The sequence below is a fragment of the Orbicella franksi genome, chromosome 13 (genome assembly GCF_964199315.1).
Source record: "Orbicella franksi chromosome 13, jaOrbFran1.1, whole genome shotgun sequence".
Lineage (NCBI taxonomy): Eukaryota > Metazoa > Cnidaria > Anthozoa > Scleractinia > Merulinidae > Orbicella > Orbicella franksi.
This window is the reverse complement of record NC_138157.1, coordinates 11,871,715-11,895,674: the sequence shown is the minus strand read 5'-3', so window position 1 is coordinate 11,895,674 and position 23,960 is coordinate 11,871,715. Positions and strand designations below refer to the sequence as shown.

Genomic DNA, 23,960 nt, shown 5'->3' with positions numbered 1-23,960 from the left:
AATGATTAGCATGACAAGGTGATTTGTTTTCCTGGGGGGATACTCATAGATATAAGTCATTAATAGTGCTGCTATGAAGCAAGGGTGGGCTTTTCGTTGCATAGTTTATCTGCTTGGGGATAGGGTATAGAAATCAAACAGTTTTGGCGTAGAATAGAGTACCATTTACTAAGAAGCTGCTCTGTTGTATCACATTAAAACGCCAAGGTTGATTTTCATCAAATATTGTGAGAACTATTTTTCACTGGCCAAAGAAGTAAGTGGAAAAACAAAGTTGGCCAAATCTGAATATTTTCAGTTACTTTCAGTCTGTGACTTCTTGGCCAGCCTAATGATTTAGTCTCAAGCCCTGAATGTTCTGACAGTGTAAACTAGTAAATAGTTCTTGTACCTTTCCTTTTTCAAGTTGTTCACTGCAGTATTTTCCAAGATCCTGTACACAGGCAAATTGTATTTCTGGCATCAGATTGACATCAACAGCTCTCTGATGCATCACACGCTGCACATGAGCAGCACATTTGAGTGAAACCTGCCCAACAATGACCAATGAAAACCAGTTTAAGAAATTGATTAATGAGTACTAGGGCTGACTAGAGTCTAATAACTTTAGTCTGTAATCACATTAAGTGATAAACAGCACTTGATAGCTGCGGTGTCACTACATTTTATGATTTAGGAAGGAATCCATCAGAACTTCAAGTAACAAGTGGACCAAAACTTTGTATCAAGATTATTATTTCACATCATTTCGCAAACTTCTGTGCCACTGTTTTAAATACCTTCTCCAAAAAATCATTTCTAACAACACCAAATGTCAAAAACAAATTTTGTGCTTCATATGAAACACATCAAAGTACTTGAAATGAAACTGATGATGAAATTTTACCTGCATTTGCACAATTTCTCTGAGCTTTGAAATTTATTTTCTCAGGTTATCATGGGAAATTGCTTCTGGTGTCATTTCAGGCAACTATTTAACATATCTTGACCTTTAAGGAAATGTAAAAAGAACTGTGAAATACTGAAAGTTATTCGGGTACAAGGATTTTGTCCACTAAAAGCTGAAATTTGCTTGATTTTCAATCGCATTTCATCTTAATATGTCAGATAGAAAATCTGTGACCTAACCGTTCCTCTTTCCGACCCTCTTGTTAAAACTGAGGTAATGATGAAATTATAAGGGCAATAAAAAGGGGAGAACAGTTGTGTTTGTTTCCAAAATTCAACAAAAAATATCCTTCCAGTGCAATCTTGTCCAATAACACCAGGTATAAATTACATTTTACTGTCCAACAAAAATGCTCAAATAGGGAAAGGGCAAACAGCTATGGAAATTGAAGAAAATTGTCAATGACTGAGAGAGTTCAGAAACACAGTGGAACCCCCCATTACAGTCACCTTGTTAATATGGTCACCTCATTATTACAGCCACTTTTTTACTGTCCCGATGAAACGCCTACACGTTTTCTTATAACAAAACCCAGTTAATACAACCACCCCTTTAATACGGCCAACAGTCACATTCTGAAATCCTAACCTGCATGTATAGTCATTCTACTTTTACCCCATTTATTCGGCCACTCAAACCAGCTATGTTCATCTTTCAATTGTCAATATATAAATGATATGCCGTACTGACTGAAGTTTTGACTTTTTAAGAAATTACCGGTATATCATTCCAGATGCTTATTAAGAACAGTTGTTTAGAAGTGCAATATTGAGATATATCCAGTGTTCCAGATAAGTGGGGGGGTCTCAGGTCAAAAACCTTACAGGGTCAGCTACATGACCCGACAAATTAATAGAAAATTTATCGTGATTTAGTGGGAGCAACGGGGATTGACCTGTTCAAATTCCTTGCTGACACCCAACATTGAAAACTTATCTGGAACCCTGTATACCTGTCAATTATAGACATCACTCAGTAATGTAGACCAGTCATGAAATTTGACCCTACCCAGTTAATATGACCACTCTGTTAATACAACCAAATTTTCATGGCCCGCTGGTGACTGTAGTAACAGGGTTCCAATGTAATATTATTGGTATTGATGATTATACTGTACTTCCAAATTCTCAAACGTTCAATGTGTGGTAATTTTAGGGATAAGTAATATTTTGATTGAACCTGCAGGGGCTAGAAAATGTAGCAATTATTAAAACTTATCTCACCCTTGCTTGGGTTTCAAGGACAGCATGCCTATAAAGACATGATATAATGAGGCTGCTGAGGTACCAGTCTTGATCATCCAGGCTGGGAGCGTTGCAGATGGTCTTAACATCATTTTGGCAAGCTTTCTTCAATACAGGATCAAGCCTGAAACAATCACAATAGCAGTAATTTTAAAGAGTTGTAAGAGAAAGAAAATGCTAGTTCTATTTTGGTTAGATTTCATGACATTTTATTCCATTCAACAAGGGAATATTTTTTAGTAACAACAATTCCTCAGATTTCTGAAGTCACCTACTAGACAAAGTACTTAAAATGTATTCTTTTCGGGTTAAATTTAAGTTTGTATGGATACTGATTCCCATTGGGGTAATCAGATCAGCTGTACCCTTTTCAAACCACTTCTTGGATACATTGGGTACATAACACCAATCTCTCTAATTGTCTTTAAATCTTGACCACACAGTTCAAGTACATGTACATGTAAATTATGTTATATTTTGTAGATTCACTTGCCTATGCTCATAATGCCATCTACACATAGATAGATAATAAATTCAAAACGTGACCATGAATTCTCAAGCCAATCAGTTGCCTTGAGAGCTTAGTTCATACAACACTGCACTGGTATCACAGCAAACATGTGTTTGAATCCCATTTGAGCTCGAATTAGAGTGGTTTTCAACAGAGTTCTGTAAGACCAAAACCAAACCAGTTACTTACCAATATTATGACTACTCAGCCAGTCTCAAAATGTAGTAAGACCAAACCAAAGTAATTGCCTGATTACTTGTGACACTCAGTTGAAAACCACTTTATTTTTCAGAACTTGTTTTCAATTAATTCACTAGCTTTGGCTGCATACATAACTGCAATGATCTTTCATGACCCTTTAAATGATTTCATTAACAAGCAAAATCATTCTAAATTGTATTTCTTACAAAGGAACATTTACACGCAGGGCTCAGTTACGCGCCCAATGTAGAGTGTGACATGGCTATAATATACTATCACACTCATAAATATGAAGGACACAGGTTCAAATACCACTTAAGAGTGCCTGCCTGTAAAAATCAGACAAATTCTTAATTTCGCGGCAAGGGTCGAAAATTGGATTTCGCTCATATTCTTGTGGTAGATAGGCTAGGGCATGACAAAAACTACTGGATAGTTTTTTTGGCAAAATATCCTTTATTTCAAAGAAATATGCAAATTACCAACTTCCATTAAAATCGTCATTTGACGCACCATTTTATTAAGCAAGTTTGAGAGCCTCGCATGCAAAACCACATCATTCTTCCGTCTTTAAAACACTCAAATATTTTTGTGCAATGTTTAAATGTGTACTGGGTTGGTTTTAGGGAATGTTGTGTTGTCTTTTTGGGTGCAAAATAATTAAATTTCGAAGACATGTATTTCATTCACTTAAAAGCACTTCGTGAATATAATTGATTTTCACCATGTGCGAAACCTTCAAATGGATTAAGCTTCTGGTGGTTGAATCGCAGAAGGATGATCTACAGATTCCTGTAAAAATTTCTTTGGACAAATGATTGTGAGCGATGCGAGAGCTTTTCAAAGTACGTCAAAAATGCAAATATTTGACCATCCGTCGTCAAATTTCAATTTACAGGTTAGACATATATTTTAGCATGCGCCACATGACTTGACCTATAATAAGTTGAAATAGACACAGTGCTGATAATTTCGAAATTTTCTAACCTTATTTGTTGCAAAAGGCAGGTCCAAAACCGATTTGACGTGTTTCTAGTTGATCTCTCGCCATTCGTCGCACATAAAGCAGAAGTTTGCTTTTGTTTACACAAGGTTAACGTCCGATGTACATTGCCAACTGTCAACCTATTATTCGTCGAATACATGAATCTGTGACCATCTTTCTGCGCATATGAACATCACTGCATCTAAGTCAAAAACGGCTGAGTCATTTGTAGATAGTTGCTTGCTTTGCACTGCGCCAAAATAATACGTTTGATCGATTGCTGACCATTGCTGATAAGCATGTCGGCGCAGTACAATCTTACAGCCGTTATTTGTTCGTCATGCAATGCTGTCACAGCATATGCTGCAGATTTTGATCTATTTTGTATAGAGCACTCTCAGGATAAATGAAACAATTTAATCATTGTTCATCTTTTTGTTCATATATATAATAATATGTGTATATTTATATAATCATATTCTATAGTGTACGTGGCCTTGGTCCAAATCCCGTTTGTTGTACGTTTTGATGTTTCAAACAACATCTGATAAAGCTAGTGCCTGTACTCAATAGAATTTTAAAAAAATCCCCATGAAACAAATTATAGATCAATGAAGCAAGAACTAGCTGAAATAAAAATAGGAAATCACAACGTGTCTAATTCATGAGAAAAACAGACTAAATTTAATTAGTAATTACGTGAGTAAATAGCCCTGGCCATGCCATTTTATTTGGCGGATTTTGTTTGCCTAGTGGCGAGGCATCGATACATTTGTAACAGAAAATAGAGGACTGTTGTCAATACAGTCCAAAATTATTGTCAGTAAAATATTGTACATAAAACACCTATTGACCGGTTATCTCCGCGGCCACTATTTGGTCGTTGCCATAAGGGTTTCATTATTGTCTTTACCCCCATTCAGCGGCCACCCAAAATTTAGACACTTTGTTTTAGAAAGGGCGATGGCAGATAAGAGTCTGAAACTGAAGGTGCATGACGAGTGATAATTCAAATACATGTCTTTCATGATTGTCTTGAATTGACTCCATGTTCACCAAGAAATTTATAACCCGATAGTGAAAAATTAAATATTCAAGGTACACCAACCTCTTTTTAAGCAGCTAACCCCTTAGTAAGCGGTCACCACCCATTTCCCCAGGGGGTAGCCCACTGTATTACATGTAAACCAAAAATATATTGCACAGCGCGAAAAGACCTAGGTATGAGTTTAGTGTTACAGTATTACACAGGGCATGTAGGTTGCGGTAGTCGAGTAAAAGATAACAACAGGGGCAATGGTAAACTATTCATTCTTCTCATTTCTTAATTTAATCTCTTCCTACTCAGCACGATTATGTGCTCCCAGTCGTTCCCAGCCTTACAGAGCCTTATGTATTAGGATAGAAATTGTCCTACCCCTACCCCCTAAAATGTGATGACAGCATTGCGTGACGAACAAGGAACCGCTGCAAGCAAGAATTCAAGCCATCAAACCATGATGATCAAACGTAATATTTTGGTGTAGTGCAAAGCAAGCAACTATCTACAAATGACTTAGCTGTTTTTGACTTAGATGCAGTGGTGATCATATGTGTCAAAAGAGGGTCACAGATTCATGGTATTCGACCATTAAATAAGTTGACAGTTGGCGATGTACATCGGACGTTACGTAAACAAAAGCAAACTTCTGCTTTATGTGCGACGAATGGCGAGAGAAACACGTCAAATCGGCTTTGGACCTGCCTTTTACAGCAAATGAGGTTAGAACATTTCGAAATTATCAGCTGTGTCTATTTCAACTTATTATAGGTCAAGTCATGTGGCGCATGCTAAAATATATGTCTAACCCGTAAATTGAAATTTGACGACGGATGGTCAAATATTTGCATTTTTGACGTACTTTAAAAAGCTCTCGCGTCGCTCACAATCATTTGCCCAAAGAAATTTTTACAGGAATCTGTAGATCATCCTTCTGCGATTCAACCACCAAAAGTGTAATCCATTTGAAGGTTTCGCACATGGTGAAAATCAATTATATTCACGAAGTACTTTTAAGTGAATGAAATACATGTCTTCGAAATTTAATTATTTTGCACCCAAAAAGACAACGCAACATTCCCTAAAACCAACCCAGTACACATTTAAACATTGCACAAAAATATTTGAGTGTTTTAAAGATGGAAGAATGATGTTGTTTTGCATGCGAGGCTCTCAAACTTGTTTAAGAAAATGGTGCGTCAAATGACGATTTCAACGGAAGTTGGTAATTTGCATATTTCTTTGAAATAAAAGGATATTTTGCCAAAAAAACTACCCAGTAGTTTTTTGTCATGCCCTAGCCTATCTACCATGAAAATATGAGCGAAATTGAATTTTCGACCCTTGCCGAGTTATTTTCCATTTTTATGGACAGGGACTCTTAAGCCTGATTTTAGGCTTCTAATAATTATTACCATTTACTTAATTGAAAACACCACTAGCTACAATAATTACTACAAAAACTTCATTTTACACTCTAACTATTGTCAATTTAGTCAGTTGCCATGGACACCAACTTTTAGAGTGTACATTGTTTTTTTTATGTTATGACATGAACCACCATGCCACAGAAATGTAGGCACAGAGGATATATGTCTCAACAAAATGCCTCAAGATTGAAAATGCCCAAATTAGGCACAATCCTTAAAAGAAGATTGATGTGGGAAAGCGAAGAGAGAGAAAAAGGATTGAGAAAAAGTGACTCACGAATAATATAACCAGCTCAATTTTCAGAAAGTACGACATTTTGGTCTGTGCAGTTGTGCAGAAATATGGAAGTCAAAATGGCTTTGCACCCTCAAGTAATTAAACAAGGACCGATTACAACTTTAAAATTTGTTTCCCACAAGAGAACCATCCAAGATTCAACAAGGTGCCCCTTACATACAAGGATCTGTGGAATATGTTTCATACCTGAATAAGTTTAATTTATCTTTGGTTATGAAATTATTTTTGTGCACTATAGTAAACACTTATCATCTATGTGGATGAAAGCTTAATGGGTTGAATTCCAGGTGGGTGAGAATTGACCATGATATATAAGAGAGATGATTGTTAAGTAAGGTTACATATAATACTTGCCGATTAATTATTTAAGTTAAACAACATAGGGTAAGCACTTGTAATTAACAGTGCACAAGCTCTTACTCAAAGTTTCTTGCAACAAAAAATTCCAAGCGCAACAACTGTTCCTCACACTCGGGTATCATGTTATCTGTGTAAAGATTCTCCATCAGACATGAAAAAATCCTGTTGTAAAAGAATGGAAATTTAAATTGTTACTAGCAATAATATTGGAAAGTAATAATTACAAATATACAACACAACTCAGTTCACATGCATGTGCAAATCCACGTACAGTGTCAATTGCTGTTCCTACACAATGGAAGTCTTCACTACACACTTACCAGTTTTGTTGTTGCAACCTGCCTAATTCTGCAATCCTAGGTGTTTACATGTGATTCATTTACATTGTGTACATGTAAATAAACAAACAAATGTCTTAAGGTATCAGTAAGGGGAAAATTTGCAATTTTGCATAATTTTACTTTTTTAAGTGGTTGGATAAATCTTAAAGTAATCTTTTAGATAAAAAAACTCCACCAAAAAATCTTATATCTGCCGCTAGTTATTGTGCGAGAAAGATTGTTTTGCATATTAATTACTTAATTGAGAGTTGACAAGTTCTGTCAAATAAATTAATTATCGAGGCAAGAAGTCACATGACATCAAGATCATGCTGAGTTGACACGCGATTCGTGCGCCATAATCAGTGCCGGATGTCTTCGAAGAAGACAGAGCGATCTTGCCCATTTTCATCGGCTAAAGGAAGGCCAAAGAAGGTGAAAAACACTTTCAACAAAGAGTGGGCTGCTAAATTAGCGGAAAGCGGCAAAGGGTTCGTTTTACAATCAAGAAAAATTGCTGGATGAACGCGACAACGATTGCGATCACGAAGCCAGCGAGCAAGCCGAAATGAGCGCAAGCCGCGCTAAAATACTGTTGCAAGAAACTGTCGAAGCAGAGGAGATTGACGAAGAGAAGGGGACGAAATTGAAAGGCAGATCGATTGTACAAAATTAGAATCAGCAGTACAACATTTTTTTTTTCTTACCCAGCTATTGTCATTTCTTCCAGTATCTTTGCCTTTGCATCAACATCAGTCGATGTAGTCCCGTTTACGGCGTCCTCTCCAGCGTTTCCCTTTGTGCGCTTGCATTTTCTCGGGAACCTTCTACGGTCCTTCGGCATGTTAACAGTGACATGGTCATAATTTTGAAGATTAGTCCACCGATACGTAAAATTTTGAATGCTAATATAGTAAATCAAAAGATAATTTCACGTTTACTAACTTTGGAATTCTGACTTCACACATGAAAAAGCGGTTTATTCACTGGTGAATAATTTACTGCGCGCCGTCGTGGAAATTTGTACCTGTTCCATGTTAACTGTCACAGTCCTATTGTTATACAGAAAGTTGATTCCTCTGTGGTGTCTCCCTTGGTGTGATAATCTCATAACACTTGGATGCCGCCGAATTTTATTTTTTCTCTGTTTCTCGAAAGTAAAAAATAGGCGAGTTGTACGTGCATTTCGAGTTCCAGGTCGGCAGCCCCTGGACCAAATTGGCTGAAATTCGGAGAGAATGTTGTCAGAACGAACGCCGACAAAACTGTGTCTGTGAATTCTGATTACTCTTTTCATTAAAAAGTTATGCCTTTTTTTCGTGGGCAGTCCTATTTTTTTCCTTTTTCTAACTTTATCCTCTTGTAAAATAATAACAAACGCACGTGCCAAAAATCTGAGACACGGTTTTTGAGGTCAATGTGTGAAGAAACGGATGCCATGTTAATCGTTTTCTCCGACCTAAATTTAGCGGGCGTATACCTTGATTTACGGGTTCATGAAGCTTTGTAAATATATTCACATTTTCGAAACACGGTAAATTTTTACCGTTTTAAACAGGTCAGGTCATAATCTGTAGTTATTAAGCTTCCAGTAAATATACGGTTTATATGGGTTTTTGTTAAAGCCACGAACGCTAGAGCGGACCGCGCACGGATGGTCAAATGGGTTATACTGATACCTTAAATAAGCAGATACTTGTTTAAAATCCAAACTGGTCAAAGGTGGACCAGTTTGCTATGTGCAAAGCATGGAGAAAATGAATTTGGGACTACTGAAAACAACTCCATCTAGTTGGGTGGGGCGGGGGGGGGAGCAACCCAACCACTAGGCCACGCTCCCCCCTCAATTAGTTTACCAAATTCATGCGAGCAGATCTTGATATAGGTTTGAGCAACTACAGACAAGGCTTTAATTTGTACATGTGTAAACCTGTAAAAGCATGTACGAGTATATGAGTAAAAAATTGGGTAAACCAGAAGCGAGGAAGAAAGTAAGGAGATGTGAAAGTGTGACACATGTTTTATTCAGCAGGTTCAATAGGTCACATCCGTAAGGGATGTGATTGTTTCTTTATTGTGAGGTTTCTTGGTTTGTCCCTTTAATTATGATCAATGGCAGCTAAAGATGGAATCTAAGTTAGGTTTTGAACTTCAGAGTTCAAGTGTTGTTGAAAGCTGCAATAAGCAAAAAAGCGAGTCAGTGACATGAGCAAGCAGTGAGTGAGTGAGTAAATGAGTGAATATGACAGTCACATTACTTACATAGCATCTTTCATTTTGCCTTTATCTTTACACACAGTCTGGACAACTGGTTCACAAGCCTGGTACAAAGTGTGATCAATGCCATAATCACTTGCAGCACCAGTAACCTCCAAAAGCTTCTCAATCTGTCAAGTCACACATTCAAGCATTAACATAATTATCAGCATGTTGTAGGATTAGTCAATTTGCTGTCAAGTTTATTTGATTCCAAATTAGGTCTGCTTTAACTTGAAGGATCATGTGTACCTAAGGTATCTGTGGTTGAGTGTTGATCGATACCCTCGATCGACCTTTGATCGACACTCCATGACATCTCAATCAACACTTAATCAATTCAACATCTCCACTGATACTCGGTCAACACTCGATCGATATCTCAGTCGACAGTTGGTTGAGAGTTGATACATTTTCACAGACATGCCATCAAGTGTTGATCGATACATTTATTTATGAGTCGTTCAAATATCTGCCAACCATTGACCAACTATTGATTGAGATGTTGATGCCTTTAATACACATGATCCAACTTGAGGATACTATTGATCCCAGACATTCATTGAAATGGTTTTTTTAGAAGCCATTTTATGCATGCACCATTGGTTTCAGTTTTGGAAACCAAAAAAGTGATCACATTGAAGATGAGTTTGATGATCCTTATTGAAGGAACTTTACAGAATCATCTCAAGGATATGCATGCTTTTCAGTCAATTTCTGTTGGGGAAGATACCACACAGTATTATGTAAGTTTGTTGCTTTTTTTTGCACCCTTAGGGCTGTTGCCATAGCAACTCTTTCAGCTCCAGTCTCTTTCTGTCAAAAAACCAAATATCCCCATATGTAACCTCTAAAGTAAGACAAAGGGTCCTACTTGGAACAGACATAGTTCCCCTATTGTCTTAACTCCCATCATTAGATCAGGTGGGGTAGATGGTTCTTGGTTTAAGACAAAAATTGGGAAATTCAGTTTTTATTAAGAAAGCACCAGTAGCAAAACTGTTGTCATGACAACAGCATTAAATGTGTCATTTTGTTTCTTTTGTGATTTACATTTGTGGTGCCAAGTTTCAAGAACAGTGCTTCAATATTTCTAGAGATATTGTATATTCAGTATTTTACCATTCTTAGTCGCAAACAGTATGATGTCATCACTATTCTAATTTGCATAATAGAAAAATGTCAATATCTCTAAAACGAAAAAAGATATTTCTAAAAGAAAAAGGCATTCGACTGTATCCCTCACGATCTTCTGTTGGAAAAGCTTAGATTTTACGGACTGGATGAAAGATCATGGTCCCTCCTTCAGAACTACCTCTCACATTGCTACCAACGAGTCAAACTGGGAAACAGTTTTTCATTGTGGAATGTCGTTTGTAGTGGTGTACCCCAGGGGTCAATATTAGGACCGCTTCTTTTTAATATTTTTATGAACGATTTGGCCTATGCTGTAAACGAGAGCAGCTTATTAAGCTTTGCAGACGACACCAATTTACATGCTTCAGACGAATGTCCCCGCGCAGTAGAAAACATGATTAACCAAGATCTGTTCAATGCCACCTCTTGGTTTAAACAAAACGGAATGATCGCCAACCCAACAAAATATAACACCATGGTGTTAGGAAATGCAAATCAGTGTGGCATCAGCATCGAATGTGCGGGTAAAGAGATTCCAGTATCCAAGGAGATAAAACTACTGGGCATAACTTTAGACGAAAAACTAAAATTTGATTCACACATTGCGGACATTTGTCGCAAGGTGGGGAGCCAAATAAATGCTCTAAGTAGGTTAAAGAACATTCTACTTTAAAAAACGAAGGAATCCTTGTATCGAGCTTTTATTTTACCATATTTTTCTTATTGTAGTCAGGTTTGGTATCACTGTGGAAGAAGGAATATAGAAAAACTGGAAAGAACAAATGCGAGGGCCTTGAGATTTGTGTACAGCGACAAGATCTTGACATACGAAGCGCTCTTAGGGCGTATCGGATCAACATCAACCTTAGAAAATCGTCGCACTCAAGACATGTTACTGACTGTGAACAATATTATTCAAGGCAGGGCTCCATCCAGTTTCAAAAATCTTATAACTGAGAAGAGAACAGCGTACAATCTTCACGGAAATTTTAATCTTTCCATACCTAAAGTGAACACTACCAGATATGGTCTTAAGTCGTGGCGTTATGCTGCGGCAAAGCAGTGGAATATGCTACCTCGTGATATTCGTATTTTGAAAGGCCTTTCAAATAAGTAGAAATTATTTTTCATGTCATATGCATGCACTTTAAGACAGTCACTTTTAGCTTTATAGATTTATTTAATCAATTTGATATTGTACACAGCATAGATGGAGACTACACTTTGAACCATTATCATTACTATTATTATGAACCACAAATTATGCAGTCCATGTATGCCAATGGTGCTGTAACATTGTCAAAAAAGAACAGGGTAGTAGTAAAGGATAAAGTAAAATGTGTTTTTGAGTTTTCTATTTTATTATTTCAAGTCAGAATTGTCTTGTACATGGCAAAAAAAAGACTTTTTATAGCCTCTGCTCTCTTTTATTGTTACAGGTACATGTACTTACAGCCATGAAGCACTGTGGCCTGATTATGTCGTCCTTTCCCTCATTCTCCACTGCCAAGTCCATTAAACAGTTGATGGTCTTCCCTTCCTTCATTTCTCCTTTGCTACAATGTTTCTGAATTTCCATGTCACACTTTACAACAATCTCAGGATTGATGGAGTAATCTTCCATCAGCTGTTGCCTCAGATCAAATAACTCTGCCTGACACTTGCCACTAACTTTTTGATCTGCAGGTCATCAAAAGTCAAAATTATGTGCAATGATACAGTAATCGAACATCATTACCTGCAGCCATAATTAAGCCTATTTATATAGTAAGTGCTGATCAAACCTACCCCAACCAAAAGAAAGAAAAGAAAAAAAAAACACAGGGATGAGATTTAAAGCTGAAGCTCCTTTGTATTCCAACAACACTGAAGGCGGGCTTCATTAATCCAGCACTTGATGTAAAGTAACACAGAATTTGTAACTGAACTCACTTATTATATTACAATATAAATGGTACCAACATGCAGCAGAATGTTTTCCATTATTTAGATGATTGACCTTCTCAGACCAGTGAAGCGAAATGCCTATGACTTATTGATTTCCTAGACAGTTCGAATCAATTTCTGATAACTGAGTGCTGATTGTAGGGACATCCAAAAAGATGTTTCAACTCAATGTTAACCATGCAGAGAATTGCTTACTATAAATTAACTCATAATTAATTCTTGTGAATTTTTGGGAAATGCAAGTACATTCAGAGTGCAAATAAAGTCCTGTCTGATAACTGCGGGCTAATGGATTATCCTGTCCAACTGTAGTGGGTTTTATCTGTCACTTGCTAGACCAGCAAGTACCTACTTAAATAGGCCATTCTGATTGAGAAAGGCCTTTGGGCTACTGTACAATGGTTCCAGCTTTCCCAAATGGGTTCCTTAACCTGGAAAAGCCGCTTCCTGTGTACCCTGACATTGTGTGCAATGTGCACCTGAAAGAACTGTACAAAATTACATGCCCGGACTTAGCCAATCTCTATTCCCATCAACATGCCTCAACCTTGTGCATTCAAGAATACTACTTATTTCAAGATATTATTACCATCTTGTATAGCTTTCTGCAAACAAAGCACAGTGTTGTGTAGAGCTCCGAGTCCTGCATTTCCTGTTTCACATTCATATTGATCCCTGTATTGTTGATAAAATGTCAAGCAATTCTTCATCAATGGATAGTTGGCCTAGTAAGAAGAAATAAGGAAATTGATTAACACCGACTTGACATTAATAAATTGTCAAGCAACAGGTAGAGTAAACAGATGTCTGTCTTAAAAAGGATGGACACCAGAATTCTAGGAATTCATATAGGTCATTTTACTTGCACGTAAACTCTATGCATTACGCATTATTATTGAAAACTGGATCATTTGGATAATGCAATTCAAGAGTTTTCACTGGTTTACACATCACAGCACAGTATATGAGCCATTATCACATGTTCTATGAAAAGGAAAAATAAGTGCATAATTTTGGGGGGCATTTTTATTTCTATCTTATTTTAGTTTTCTATATTTTGGGGGCATTTTAAATAATAAAGATAATTATTCCACTTGCGCTTGTTGGATATGAAATGACTATAGCCAACTCGGCACTACATGCCCTGTTTGCTATCTATCATCTCATCTCCAAAATATGTAATTAATTAGCCATTATGCACCTGGGAAATGCACTGTTAGATGAATCACTGACGAGGTAAATTTTTCTTGTCTTCAGGAGGGTGTCAAGATTTCAACTCATCTGAGCCAAAAACTACTAGTCTCAGAGGAGCAGAAAGGAGGAAGTGAGCCCTTTATCACAGAACACAAACATTCACTGATAACTTTTAACATACTCTTGCATCCAATGCCTCCAGTCTCTGTCTCTCTGTCAACCTATGTCGACACTGTGCAAAAGGACAAAATCATTAGAAAAAAATCCAATGATAATTTGCAATAAACACAAACCAGAAACTGAAGTGCAGTGAAAACTTATATGTAACAGCTAAGTTGATTAAGAACCTGGATTAGGCTTTTCAAAAGCTGACTGACACTAACCTAGGATGTCTTGACAGCGATTGAAATTTATTAATTTTCTCACTAGTATTAATTATTAAGAAAAGTATTTTTATTCCCAACGAGTCAGATGAGTGAAAACGCGAGTCTGACGAGACAGCAGCTACAGATATAGCACCATATGTACTGTAGTGTGAAGGTTTATGCAGCAGGTTACCCAGAAGAATTCTCAGAATTTCTCAGCTTGATTTTGCGTAAGTGATCATTTCCGTTGCTGTGAGATTTTTTTGGCCATATTAGGATGTAGTCGGATTTTGTTGATATTTGGGATGAGCCAATCAGAACACCATTTCCTTTAGGACGCCACAGGGCTTCAAAGGGTTGAACTTCCAGGTTGTTTTTCAGTGTTAAGTCTTTCTGGCATGGAGTACATCATATATTTTGGTTTATTTGCCTGAAGTTTTGTTTATTTAAGGTTATTCAATCGCATAATTGATAGGCTCATCAAGACCCGAGTTGTTTTCTGGAATTGACTCGAATGTGTGTTGTTTATTCAAGCGAAAGCACTCTTTCATTTTCAATTGCAACCAACGTGTTGACAGAGTTAAAGGAGCTCAAATCCAACTAATGAGTGCACTTTGTGAGTAGAGTTCTGAAAACTAGATACCTGGCAGCCGGGAAGTGTTTTCAAAAAACTAGCCTAAATGGCACTCTGAAATTAATATTATTAGAAATTCCCCAGAATAACTCATTTAATTCCTCTTACAACTGTACAGTAGATCTTTGTTTAGCAATGTCAAGCGATTCCAACTCTTATGTTAGCTTTTTACGAGCTTGGGCATACCATAAAATCTCAAGGCTTCAACACTCAGACAATTTTCATACTCTGACTCTGGAGTCAACTCTTATTGAACAATAGATTCAAAAATTACAATTGAAATTAGCTCTGAGAGTACTCAATATTTATTTAGAAATGCCAAACGATCCTAACTAATGTTTTGGTTTTGTAGTGGACGAATTCTCTTCGCCTTAGCATACTATGAAAATCTTGACTCATGGTCACAGGCACGGTTGTTCAAAAACTAGATACCCGGCTGTCAAAAATTCATAGATAATCAATTCCAGACAAAATTATTGCTAGTATTAATTGAAACCTCCCAAGAGTATTTGAGTAATTGATGTTTGGTCAGAAACACCAAGGGATTTTATACAATTTTTTGGGTTTGCCAGTCACAAATTGTCTGAACTTTGTGTGACTCACAGGCACGGTTTTGAAACTATTTACCCGTCAGTCAGCACCCAATTATTTCCGTTTTTCCACCATAATTTCCATTCGAACCTGCTAAGAATACTTGACTTCTGTGTAGAAATACATGTACCATGGGATTTCGGAACTTATCAGGTCTCTACATTGAATTGTTCACTTGGCTTTGCCATGGAAGTACATAACACGACAAAAGTTCACCACAGGCTGAGTGACATTGTTGATAGGTACTGAGTGATGGCAGAGATTTGCAGTTCTCATTCGATGGCCAGTTGTTAAAAAAGTGTGTTTATCATAGATACGTAAAATAAAATAAAACGTTCATAATAGTCAAATATATACTAGCTCATGGTTTAAAATTTTTGACTGCTGGGTATCTGTTTTTTTGAACAACTGTGCTCGTGCATTGGGATCAAGATTTAATATTATAGTATGCTGTAGTAACTAGAATTTTCTTCGCGTTTGGGTTTCACATTTCTCCATGACCCCTGGGGATTATTTAACCTACTTGTTAGTACATGTACTTAAGCAATTATCATTATGCATAGTTTTGTCTTTGTTTTTGTCAGTGCTTGTTAGTGGCAGGCAGATAAGTTTTACTGGTTCTTGGCTGCATTTCACTGCTGTGAGCTTTGAAGTATTATTCTAAGAGTTTATCCCGTTGGACATTCACCACAGTTTTTGAACCACACACCCACAATCATGCTTATTCAATCTCACACTTATGCACACCACAATTAAAACCTGAATGCATTCAAACTGTGATGCCGATTTCTGTAGTGTTTACACCTACAGAATGCCAAAGCTAAGAGAATTTGTCCACTACAAAACCAAAACATTATTCAGAATCGCTTGGGATTTCTAATCAAATATCTTTCCACTGACTTTGATTAGGGATTTAAAAACTCCTTGACCTGATATAAAACTCCTGAGTGACTTTTCCCTGAACTTGAATAAAATCTAATTTTCCCTGATTTTTCCCTGACTGTGGCAACCCTGATTATCCTCATCAACAAAGGTTCATTCACTCACTGGCATTTACCGACAGATACAACTAGTTAAGTGCTTATGGTTTATTGAGGTTGAGATTACTTCACGTCAAATCTGGAGAGCACAAAAATAATGATCATTTCATGGCTGCTTTTCCTTGCACAACTACTTTTATTGTTCTTAAGACAAAACAAAAGTCAAATTCCACAAAATATATATATCATTCTAATACACATAACAGGGGAAATGCTTGTACCATCCCACAACCTACTTCATCACTCATGGCTGCCTCAAACTTGTATTTCTTCAAGCATTTGTATACTCTTCCCTCCCCTGAAGGAATCTCTGCACAAAATCTCTCTCTGTCATCTTTACAAGCATAGTATAGAGGGCGGTCCAGGTGGTAGTCATCAGAAGACAGTTCAGCTAGACGATAAATTTGTTTCTGGCATTCATGTGATAATTTTTCCCGGTATTCTTCAAGGCATCCTAGTACATCATTTTGAGAGTGGACATCCTAGGAAAACAATCATGATCACATGCCTTTGAGATGAATCTAAAAGGAATGACTAGTAACTATTACATGCAAGAATCAATATTACAGAATTAATTAATACACCATAAATCACTGTTTGCAACACAAACCTCTTCGTCATCTTCTGTTGGAATCCTGCCACACTTAAACGTGTTCACATCTTTAACACAATCATCCAAAAAGTGTGAAATCAGACGGAAATCACTGAAGAAAATTGCTTGCATTCTGGTCATCATATGCTTGCATGCAGGAGCTGTCAGATTCTGTCTGTGTTCAAGCAGACATGGAACAACCTGCCCTGGTTTTTGGCAATCAGGCAACTATAGAAAGAACATTAATAACAGATTATTGTAGTTACTGCATCAAAGATAATTGTTAAATACTTAAAATAAAAATACAACTAAGATTGCCAAGTTACTCAAAAGATCATGTTAACAGATCCCTGGTGACTGAGGTCAGCAATTACATGTACTCTTCCTTTGCAAAGTTTCATCTTATTCCTGGAAACACAGGTCTCCTGTCCTAGCTTAAGGATGATAATATTAATAAAAAATATTAACTGTCATTTGCTGTGAGTGATTTTAGTTTTTGCAATATTTGAAAGAGGAGATTTTCATAACAATTACCAGTTCTAAATCATCCACACAAAACCTCTCCTGCACAACTTTTTCAAACTTTGGATCCTTGGCAAAAGTTCGTTTGTATTCCCACAACATCTGAAGACAAAAATAAGACAACATTTAGCACTACTAATTATAAGTCAGTATGACATACGTTATTCTTGAGTCTCTGCACACCTGCAGGACATAGTTTATAGAGTGGAATGGTTATGAAGCCCAGCAAACATCAAAGGTGCAATTGCAAAGACACCAATTGCAAGATTTAAATTGGAAGGTCCATGACCGTGCACAATCTTTTTGTTGCGCTTACACACTATGAATGAATTATGCAACCAAAACGTTTCTATTGGTTAGCTCCTCAATACGGAGTAAACAACTAATGTGCACCGTCAAAGCCAAAAAAGCAAACAAAAACCTACCACAAAGAAATTTGTCAGGTTTCATTTTCCTCTATTAACTTTGTACAGGAGCACAATTCCCTAAAATTTAGTCGGTAGTTACCATTGGAAAGCTGACTCAATTAACCAAATCTTTGTCAGACATTATATACCATAATGATTCTCATCATCATTTACTAGAAGTCTCTGTGAAACTATGCTGGCCAACATTTTTGTCTGTCACTTTTACTTCTCGCAGGGCTCGACACTAACGGTTAGTTTTGGCTAGTAGGTTTTTGATTTCCACTAGCCACTTTGGCTGGTAAACAAAATGAAATTGGCCAGACTACAGTAGTTTCTGTCTTCCTCAAGGAAGACAAACGCAAACACATGTCCTGGAAACTGGGTCACAATTTCATTAATGTATCATGTTGCCAGGCGGTAATGGAACATGCTATTATGTTGAAAGAAATATTTGACAAACAAGACATTATTTTCTGAAAGCACAAACCGATGTTTTTTTTTTTATTACAAAATTAGTAGGAAAAAAATGAGCTTCCTGATAAAATCATGCACAAAATCATGTGGAACGGTAAAGGGATAACATTTCATTTAGCATAACAACACATGGGTGATTTGTCGTCATATGCATACTGACAAAACTTACTACTATGTACAGAAATAATTGGATGAGAAAGATTTATTTCCTTGAACAGTTAAATTAACCATTTTTAGCAGTCGAATTTTGCAAACAACAGTTTGCCGTATTATTCAGATAGTTGTTTTGCTTTTGAAACATTTCCACAGTGCCTGTCTGTGAAGAAGTCTCAACAGTTTTTACAATGACGTCTCTGGGTCTCGATATTTTCGCGAGGAAGTCTCAAAGAAAACCGTTTGGCTAGAAAAAAATTTTTTTGGTTAGTAATATCTGAGGTATCACTAGCCACTAAGCTAGTGAGTTGAAAAGTTAGTGTCAAGCCCTGTCCTCAGTGGAATCTCAGGTTATTTAGCCACATGTTCATCCCTTGTAATTGGATGTTATTAATTTGTGTGATAAAAAATAGCTTAATAAAAAAGACACACATTTTTTCCTTGTGTGACGATGAGTGGAAAAGAGTTCCAATCAATCTGACCCTTCAAGATGAGTGACACCAATGTACATGTACATCTGGTTCCATTAACACTGGGTAACCAAATAGGAGAGTTGTTCAAGGCCAGATTGAAACAAAATTACTCCTTAACGCTACAGAGTAAGTAGCCATACTGTAAAATTGGCATGATGATAAATATATCTTTATTAGAATCATATTAATAAGATGGTTATATTATATATAAATTATATATGTCTGGATTTATGAAAAAGCTGTCAAAAATATGCAAAACTTTTTCGTCTGACTGCGGACAATGGCTGGCAGTCCGGCCATTGTGGTGCTTGAAAACCCAGGGGGCCCTCCATCAAGGAGGGTTGCAGTAGCAAGCCTAGGGTCCTGGCTACCAACTGGTACCAAGCCGGGCCCCAAGGGACTTAACCCAGGGAGACGGGGTGGGTCACAGAGAGAGAATCATTTTTGTCAGTAAAACTTGTCATTTTCTTTGCAGGACAACCATGCCGTGCAGGCTTAGGGACTGGCTGCCAGCCGGCCATACACAAGCTAGGTGGGTTACGTGTAGGCTGTGCAGGGACAGACTGCCTGTGATTGATTGATTGAAAAAGCCCAAGTGTGTATTTCCTGGAAAAATGGCCCGCTTGTTTTGTTGAAATTGACACAGTTTTCAAGATCCAGACATAATATCCATGTTCAAAACTATATAGATCTTTGCACAAATTACTAAATGAAAAGCTGATTGGAAATATTAGGTACAGAAACAAAACTCTACAAAACTCTGGTGTCAAATGAAGAATTGCAACAGATCAGTAGATATGGGTTCCACTGAACATCAAAGGTTTTCCCTTCATTTGTCAGGTCAGATAGGTGAACTTCTCATTAAATTTTTGACCAGCAACCACCCTCCCATCTGGAACATTGCAAGTACACATGTAAAAGAGGTTTAACTCACATGATGACATTCCACAGTCAAATCATCTTCCTGAAATGAAACATTGAAACAGAACCCAATGAGACACACCACCAATTACGGGTAATAATTCAGACAACATAATTATATTAAGACAAATTGGGTGCAGGTTCTGCTTTTAGTTGCCTGTCACAGCCAAGACGATTCAAAGTCATGTTCATGAACCTGTAAAATAAACAGTTGTCCTAGTCGTGTAACAAAAGCACGTCATCTTGCATGCTGACATGACGATGTCATTTGCTTTCACCCCTGCTGCTGTTGTAAGGCTAATTTTGCATCCCAAGATCCATCAATCCATCCCTTGTCCCATAAAATCTCGCTCAATTCTGCATTAAGACTGCATTATCCTTTCTGCTGCATGAAATACAAATTTTACAGAGTTCTCTGTAAGCTCCGGTGACCGGCGAAATTCACCGTCTAGTCGTCCTTAGCACGCCGGCTACTCATAGTAAATAAATTATGAAAAAAATTATTTGTAACAATGTGAGCCTATCCGTCTATAAAATTAAGCATAAAAACAATATGTCTAATTTTCTCAACAAATATGTAGCGATTAAAAGATACAACTCTTATAGCCGTAAGATAAAAGAAATCTGGAATCATTCGGCCCGTGAGAATTGCCGCCAAAAACGTGACATGGGCACTGAGCCGTGACAGCAGTATTGAAGTATTTGACAGCTGGGGTTAAGTCAAGGTAATTCCTCTGAAATAAAAGTGACAATAGAGTTTTGTTCAAACTTTGTCCACTGAATATTTGTCATATTATAACTCCAATTTTGAAATAAAAAAGGGGGGGTGCCCATGCTCATTAAGGAGTAGTGAGGCATTGAAAATGCCCCATTTTGGCATTATTTGATGCTTATTATGAGAACGCATTCCCAGTAATTGTAAAATCTTTGTGAACCCAGACTCAAAAGAATACGCATTAAACTACAGTCAATGCATTGTGTCGAACACAAATAAACATTTTAAGTTTGATTCAGGCAGAAAGCTAAATCCTTGATTAAAAATTTGAACCAAATTTCTTGACATGGTTACCGACTGCAAAATAGGAAAGACCACAGTGTGTCTGCTATTTTTCTTATTTATTCAATTTTCAGCAATAGAAATTAGATCAGTCTTTTCTCATGCAAAGCTTATGATTAGTTGATTACAATGACTGGAAAAAAAATTGGGGTGCCCATGCTCGTTTGTGAGCTAGAGCCATTTTTCAACTGACAGAGCTCAATATCAAGAGAAATCCATCATGTTTTCAATATGCGCGTGCACGAGCGCGCACTAATGACGCCATAAATTATGCGCAGTAAGGATGCGCAATGCAAATGTGAGGAATGACCTTAAAGCTCATTTTTTCCTCTGAAAATGAAGCGAAAAACCCAGCAACCGCTGTTCAGTACCTGGGATAAATTGAAAAGAAAATAGAAAAAGCACAAACGAAGGTCATAAGTTGTTTTCTTTCAAAAATATAATTAAAATTAGTTCTTTTATCTCCTGTGAATGTACACGAAATTTAATTAGTTCTTTAACCACAAAAACATGCAACCCAGTGCTTGGCTCGCACATGGAGGATTTTCAAGAACAAATTATAACTGCAAAGATTTCTTTCAACAAAAGAAACAAACTTTGCAAGATCTGACACAATCTTTAAACTCGGCAGCTGTAAGATGTTTGTGTAAATATTGAAAGTGAGATATGAAACAAGCAAGCTTACTGAGCAGGGAAGTATGAATAAATACATGCACTATTTCAAGGCTTCATCATAAAGCGAAACATTTGCAAAATATGCCAAGTTTAAGTTTGATTGTGTTAATTTTATCATTTTTGAAATCATGAACGAAAAACCCAAACTACCGCAAAGGTTCAAAATGTTGATGATGGTCCGCACGCTTAATCACAAAAAATTCTGAGCTTAAATCCGCGGGAAACTTCCCCAAGTATTACAGGCTTCTGCTTACAACATTTACTAATCACAAGCTTCATCACGTTCAATGAAATCCACCCCTAGCACTATGTTAAAGCCACTCAAAACTTGTCTTTTAACCGAATGTCAAACCTCAATCTAGTGCCTTCAATGTCAGCAAAACTCTTTTCTCGTTTGGCTTTCTCATCTGTTGTTACTCGCGTGATTGACCACAAAATGAGAATGTTTTTGATGTTTTTGATATTTTTTTTTCAAATTTGATACGGATGACAATGATTAACCTGTTCAACTAACACATTACCTAACATGTATGTTTTTCTCAGTGAAATTGTTTTTCTTTGAGAAAAGAACAAAACCATGATTGCTTAAAATACACTGAAATACACTTTTTAGGACCCCATTTTCAAAATTTTCCTGGGGAGGCTCCCGGACCCCCCAATGAAAGGTTGGGGTCACCCCCCCCTCCATGTGGCTCCGATAAAACCACTCCACATCTTTTTATCAGCATTGTCCGCCGCCTACTCAAAGTTATTCTCCCTCTACTTCAAATTTTCGGGAGAACCCTGATTTTATGAACCAGTGGATATTTATTTTCTTTTGTCTCATATTAGGATTATTTATTAATAAGCATTTCTATCCAAAACCCAATTTTATCTCAATGTGCAGTTTTACATTTATTTCACTTTTTAACCCATTGACACAAAAACACAATTTTTAGACATTTTTGAAATTTCAGCATGGATATGAGCTAAATTAGCTCCAATCTACTCAAAAAGGCATTATTTTGCAAGGCAAACTTTTCTTTTCACTAGCATCACATATTATGACATTTTTGCTCGGGCATGTGCACAAATGAAAACTTAATTGAGTGACGTACAGTGTATGTCTTTAGGCTTTTTGTGTTTTGTTTTGGTTTTTTGTTTTCTTTTTTTTCCGGCTTTCCTTTTTCTCCTTTTTAGTACAGAGTGCACTATTGGGATGGTTTTGGTTTACATGTCATGTGATGTGACCGAGTTATTTTTCAAGTAGCACCACATCTCCCTTTTCAGAGCAAAACTGCGTATCTTTTAGAATTACCCAAAGGTCGGTTCAAAATTTTCAAACTACAAGAGTGTGTTTGTCAGGGTTCAAATAAAGAAGGGAAACATATTGCTTCTCCTTTGCAGCTTTTTTTATTTCTTGCCTTAATTGCGTCTGTAAGAGAGACCACAAAGTTCCAGAGTTAGTGGCTTTAATACTATTCAAATTGTAAATTTGTGACAAAAGAAACTAGGAAAGTGCTCAGATATTGCTGCAGACGCCGTATTGTCTAATGAAAGTGCAAATTTAATCAGCCTTTCAAGAGACTCATCCACCAATGCAGAATATAATATCGGCAAGTAGCGCTGTGCTCGATATCATTGTGTATTAATTTTGAATTGTTTTACTGTTAACAACAAAGGTGGCACTGCCAAAAGAAAAAGAATGTGGTATTCGTGACTATTTGATAATTAAATTAGTTCCTGTTTATCAGTGAAAGAAAATTACATTTTGAGTAAAACAAATTCGTTTCTCTTCCATTTCTTCATCAGATATTTAACTTTCTTTCATTTATCTCCAGCGGTGAAAGAAAAAACAAACACATCTTCAGTGTGTTTTGGAGAAAACAAGAGTTTCATTTTACAGACCTTCAAGAGGAAAACAAAGGTATCAAGTTACAAAGTTGGCGTGAAAAGCTTAATTGTCAGGTTTGCTTCTTAAATGTAATATTGAATTTAAAATGAATGAAATCAATGTAAAACACCAGAGTAAAATTTAAAGAGTGTCATGACAAACAGTAATTGCACTAAGGATTTTTGGACCTTGAATGAAAATACAACCATGAAACATCCTAGCAGACCACCAAGGTGAAATACAAACCGGAAGTGAACTGAGCAGGGGTGGAGTACTTGTGGGACTAACCATGCCAGAGCTATCAATATAACT

The 23,960-nt window shown here is 36.9% G+C and overlaps 1 protein-coding gene across 2 annotated transcripts in view; it reads right to left on the bottom strand.

Annotated features, from left to right (window-relative positions):
* Positions 1–23,960, bottom strand: part of LOC145466637 (Golgi apparatus protein 1-like) — a 49,232-nt gene that overhangs the window by 20,495 nt on the left and 4,777 nt on the right. For both annotated transcript variants that reach the window (XM_081450349.1, XM_081450350.1), the window contains 11 exons: positions 20,057–20,086; positions 17,628–17,717; positions 17,112–17,321; positions 16,738–16,983; positions 14,053–14,103; positions 13,267–13,402; positions 12,184–12,410; positions 9,600–9,724; positions 7,078–7,179; positions 2,173–2,317; positions 392–529 (listed from right to left, as the gene is read on the bottom strand). In XM_081450349.1, coding sequence (XP_081306475.1) covers positions 392–529; positions 2,173–2,317; positions 7,078–7,179; positions 9,600–9,724; positions 12,184–12,410; positions 13,267–13,402; positions 14,053–14,103; positions 16,738–16,983; positions 17,112–17,321; positions 17,628–17,717; positions 20,057–20,086 — 1,500 coding nt within the window. The remainder of the gene's footprint in view (positions 1–391; positions 530–2,172; positions 2,318–7,077; positions 7,180–9,599; positions 9,725–12,183; positions 12,411–13,266; positions 13,403–14,052; positions 14,104–16,737; positions 16,984–17,111; positions 17,322–17,627; positions 17,718–20,056; positions 20,087–23,960) is intronic.